The sequence below is a fragment of the Mesitornis unicolor genome, unplaced genomic scaffold (assembly GCF_000695765.1).
Source record: "Mesitornis unicolor isolate BGI_N332 unplaced genomic scaffold, ASM69576v1 scaffold25787, whole genome shotgun sequence".
Lineage (NCBI taxonomy): Eukaryota > Metazoa > Chordata > Aves > Mesitornithiformes > Mesitornithidae > Mesitornis > Mesitornis unicolor.
In genome coordinates, this window is record NW_010194746.1 from 9,943 (window position 1) to 15,098 (window position 5,156).

Genomic DNA, 5,156 nt, shown 5'->3' on the forward strand with positions numbered 1-5,156 from the left:
CATCAGCTTCACCCCACCCCAGGCATCTTTGGCAAAAGCCACCTGGATTTTCCCCTCATGACAAGTTTCCGCCGCCTTCCTTGTGGCTGTCAGTGCAGGATGCCTCGTTAATTGGTAATCAAGGTTAATTGGTTTCCTATGTGTTTCATTTCCTCCCCTCATAGCGCATTTCAACGTACGGTTGCTGCGGGATTTCTCGCTGAACGGCCCATGGGGGGGCTCGGTCGCTTTCCTCTTGTACGTCTTGGTGACCCGGTCCACGTCTGGCTGCTTCCGCGTCATCTCCTCCATGAAGGACTGCCCAGACACAGAAGGGACAAGAAAACCTTGGTGGATTCGAGCTGGTTTTGGGTTCCTGTTGCTCCAGCTCCTCGCTGGGACATGCCAAGCCCACAGAGGAGATGGGAGGGTGGTGGTGGGGGATTGTGGTCAAACCCAACCTACAAATGCTGGAGTTTGTCCCCTGGGCTGGCTTTGCTCCCAGGTGACAGCTCAGGGACTTCCAAGAGAAGGCAATGCCTCCATAGAGGGGGACCTAAAAACCCCACCTTGCCCCTCTGCCGTGTTGGGACTGGACTCACCTGGTGCTCGGCGATGAGGCCCTTGACCTGATCGATGTTCTGTGGCGTGGGCTCCTGGTCCCGCTGGATCAGGGTCGTCTCAGCCCACTGGATCCAAGCCAGGAGCTCTTCCAGGAGCTCCGCATTGGCCACCAGCTCGGAGAGCGCAGACTCCAACCTCTGCTGGTGCTGCTTCGCCCACGTGAGGACCTGTGGAGACGCAGGAGAGGACCAAGGTGGGAAACCGGGAGCAGGAGCCACCAACGTGTGGTCATCCCTGATGGTGGCGGCCACCACCGCCTCTCGTCACCAGCCCGGGACAAAGCCTCACCTCCTCGAAGCGGGCGCGGATGATGGTGATCCAGTGCTTGATGGTGGTGATGCAGTCGGGATGGCAGGCGGCCAGGATGAGCTCCCCCATGCCCACCGCCGCGTTCACGTCCACCCTCTTCTCCTCCACTTTCTTCATGAACTCCTGGCAAATGAAGGCCCGAATGAATTCATTGGGGATATTTTCCCCCAGAAATTCGGCCCCAGGGTCGCGTTTCGGAGCCCCCCCCGCTACCTTGTGGGTGTCAATGAGGGACTGCAAGGCCTCGGCGTCATCGGGAAGCGCTCCCCGAAACCGCAGGGACTGCTCTGCCTCCGAGAGCCACTCCAGCAGCAAGTGCACGGCCGTCCTGAACTCCTCTGCCTGCGGGGACAAAACCAGGGGCGTTAACCCTGCTCCTCCTGAAAACGGCCGCTCGATTCACTGCTGAGAGCTGGAGGGACAAAGGGCTGAAAGAGACCTTAAAAACCAATTGAAGAGGGGGAAAGAAGCCCTGTCTGTTGGCCTGGGTTTGTGCAGCACCAGTAGATGGGTCCTGTGACCGAGTATCTCCCTGCCCTTGGCATCAGCTGCGCTGAAGAAATGAATGATTTTAAACCAGGGACAACTCCCCATGCTCTGACCAATTTGGCACCTGGGGAGTTTATTCTTGACAGAAAAACTACTCAAAAGCCTTGGATCTTTTCCTTTTAGCTGCAACCTAGGTCTGTCTCTTGTGCTGGACATGAGGAAACGCCAGCCTGGATGGTCTCTGATCACCGCTCTGCTCCTGCTGTGCACATCGGTGAGATCTTTACATCCTCCCTTTTCAAATCAGTCTTTATTGGCTTTTCTTTGGGGAAAATATAAGTAAATCACTGACATCAACCCACTGGTCTCACTGGTAACTGCTGCTGGGGCGTCCTGCTCAGCCCAGAGATCAGTCTTTGCCCAAAACCTCTCCTCTGAGGTTTATGTGGACCTTCTGGAGCCCAGCAAAGCTCCCCCAGACCCGTTTCCACCCGCAGCCTTCTGCTCACCTGCTTCAAGGCCTGCTCCAGGCGGGTCTGCTTGGACACGGACAGCTTGCACACCGTGTCCCACCGGTTACTGAGCTCCTGCAGCTGCACCTTCACCCAGGTGGTGTCGTCCCGGCTGTTCTCAATGAGCTCCCGTCCGGAGCGTTTCAGCACCTGCACCGTCCCCGTGCGCTTCCCCAGCTCCTTCTGGAAGACCTGGGTGGAGAAAGGGCAACGCTGAGCGGGGCCGGTCAGTCCCAATGGGATGTTTAACGTGGGGAATAAAACAGGGTCACATCTGAAATAGTCTGGGGTGTTTTGCACCCACAGCAGGGATCCACCATAACCTGGGGTGATGGGAGGGCAGGAGCCCTGGCTTTCCATGCTGGCAGGAGCTGTGGTGGCCTGGGGCAGGCAAGCTCTAGCCCAGAAGCAGGAAAACTCTAGCTCAGGAGCTCAGGCTGAGACACAGCAGCTGCCTTGAGCAGGAGCCCAAGCCCTGTCCAGGGATTTCAACACAAAAAATTATCCTATAACAAAGCTGGTGAGGGGCTTTTTACAAGGGCAGGGAGCAATAGAATGAGGGGAATGGTTTTAAACTGGAAGAGGGGAGATTTAGACTGGATGTTGGGAGGAAATTCTTTACTATGAGGTCAGTGAGGCCCTGGCCCAGGTTGCCCAGAGAAGCTGTGGGCGGCCCCTCCCTGGAGGTGTTCAAGGCCAGGTTGGACGGGGCTTTGGGCAACCTCGGCTGGTGGAGGTGTCCCTGCTCATGGTGGGGTTGGACTGGATGAGCTTTAAGGTCCCTTCCAACCCAAAGCATTCTGTGATTCTATGATAAATTCAGCCACCTTTCCAAAACCAAACCTCCACCAGCTCTGACTGATAGCGTTGCAGAAGAACAGAGCTCCAGCTCCTGTAACCTTCCCAGCAACTCAAAAGTTTCTTCCCACTTGTTCGCCTATTTTTTGCCCTCTTTGTCCACCACAGCAGTGAGACACAGCTATGCAGCAAAGCACCAACTCTGGCTCCTCCGTTCTTTGGAGGACAAAACCACACTCACGCATGGAGAGGAGCTGGCAAAGGCTCTCTCACCTTGTGAGCATCCATCAGGTTCATGACCAGATCCAGGTCCCCATGGACGGGCTGGTCCTCAGCCAACTGGGGCTCCACCTTGTAGAGCCAGTCCACCAAGGCCTGCAGTGCATCCATGAACTGGCCAGAGAACAAGAGGGCTTCTTCCAGCTTGTGCTGCCTGAAATCAAACATCCCCATCAACTTCCATAAGTAAAATCACCTCCTTTTGTCACATCCCAGTGACCTCCAAGCACCCCATGGCATCGCCTCCCTCCTCTGCTCTCCACCCCGATGATCCTCAGCAAACGAGTGCCGTTGGTACAGCACTGGGGCTGGACTCACCTCTCCACAGATTTGCCGCACACCGTGTCCCACTTATCCCGCACTTCTCCCAGTAAATTGTCCAGCTTTTGAGTGTCATCTGCGAGCAAGGCTTTTTCCTTGAGGGCTCTGCCCGTCCTGATGGTGGTGTCATAGACGGGCTGCTTCCCCCCCAGCGTCTTCTGAAACTCCTGGGGACCGGAGAGAGAACAAAACCGCTTCAGAAAGCTTAGCTTTGGGTTTCTGAGGACACACGGTGCTCGTGGAGATCCCCAGCTGAGTATTTTCCATGGCAGCCATAGGCATGGACATGCCTTGTCCCTGTCCTGATGGCAGAGGAGATGTTCCCCTGCTCCCCATCCCCACAAAGCCCCTTTCCACCCAGCGTCCAGTGCCAGCCTGGCTTTGGCAAAGCTCTACCTTGTGTTTGGAGAGCTGGAGCTTGATTTTGTCGGGATCATTGGAAATCTCCAGCTCCGAATCCAGGTGATTCTCTGCGTCCTCCAGCCAATCAATCAGTTTCTTCCAAGCCTCATGGAACTGTGAAGAAACAGGAGCAAGCCTGAAACTGAGCACTGGTGTTGGTGTCCCCAGTCCCTTTCTGGTCTCGGGACCCCCTGCCCCCCAAAGCTGACCATACCCCAGGGCCTGTCGTACCCTCCCCATGTTTCTCACCTGCTTGGCTCGCTTCCTGGCATCATCAAGAGCCCGTCCCCGCTCCACCGAGCGCTGGACCACCTTCTCCCAGCGAGACTGGACACTGACCAGCAGGTTCTTGATCAACACCACATCCTGCTTTTGGCTGAGGAACTTCAGCTGGTTCCCAGTTTGATCCAGCTCGATGATCCGATCCCGGTGAGCGTTCACCTCATTGGCGAACACCTATGAGAGGCAAAGACTTATCTATCTTATCTCCTCTTATCTGTAAGGGCAGCTGGAGCAGCCCACGGGTGCGGGGAAGATGAGGCCACCCTTGCTCCCTCCCTCCATCCCGGGGAGCCGTTGGGTGCTCATGGTGCCGGTACCTTGTGCTCATCGATTTGAGCCATCACAGCGTTGAGGATCAGGCTGGCCGGGGGCGCGATGTTCAGGCTCTGCTCGGCCAGTGTCAGCCAGTTGATGAAGTCCTGGAGGGAGTTTTGGAAGTCCGTGGCCAGGGCCAGCGCCTCCTCCAGCTTCGCCTGCGGCAGCGGGGAGGGAGAAAAGGAGGAGGAAGGGAAGAAAAACACAACACGCAGGGTGAGAGCTCACGATCCGCGGCTTCGCACACAGAGGCGGCCTTTGTGTCGCTGCCGAAATGTCCCGCTAACAGGAACCTCATCGCCACGGCCCGGAAACGCGTCTTGTTTAGGAAGGGGAGGGGGTTTGGGTAAAGGCCGCCGCTTTCTTTCCAAACAAGAATGGCCCCCGAAAGGGGAGACCTTCACGGGCACAGCAGCAGCTGCGAACCCACGGCTTCCCGGGAGAGGGACGGCCATGGGCAGGGTGGCTGGGGAAAGGAGGTGGAGATTTCGATGGCAGCAGCTGCAGCACCGCAAATTTATTCTGGGCCGAGGCCACCGCGTCCCTCGTTTTATCTCATCCCCGGCCAAAAGCCTAGGATGGAGTCGGCTCGGAGGAGGATTTGGCCTGCAGAGGACCAACAAAGCCTGCCTTTCAGAGCCGCGGGAGGCGTCTGCCCACCGCTCCTCCAAATTAACCCAAAACACAATTTTACTCTCGTTTTCTGCGCCATTTAACCAACCCTGACGACTGTCTAGAAAATAAATAACAGCTCGGCGTTCACACAGCACCATCCGAAAGACAAACCTGACCCATGCAACCACGACAGGGGTTGTCTAAAAAACCCCAGCCCCGACCGGCTCCGTC

General features: G+C 56.7%; 1 protein-coding gene across 1 annotated transcript in view; it reads right to left on the reverse strand.

Annotated features, from left to right (window-relative positions):
* The window catches only part of LOC104543328 (microtubule-actin cross-linking factor 1-like), a gene marked incomplete at its 3' end in the record, with an annotated part of 36,575 nt that overhangs the window by 8,429 nt on the left and 22,990 nt on the right, over window positions 1–5,156 (reverse strand). Inside the window, 10 exon segments of the mRNA XM_010187912.1 lie at window positions 180–297; window positions 582–770; window positions 892–1,035; window positions 1,126–1,254; window positions 1,911–2,105; window positions 2,985–3,144; window positions 3,309–3,478; window positions 3,708–3,827; window positions 3,963–4,169; window positions 4,313–4,468. Of these exon segments, the coding sequence (XP_010186214.1) occupies window positions 180–297; window positions 582–770; window positions 892–1,035; window positions 1,126–1,254; window positions 1,911–2,105; window positions 2,985–3,144; window positions 3,309–3,478; window positions 3,708–3,827; window positions 3,963–4,169; window positions 4,313–4,468 (1,588 nt within the window).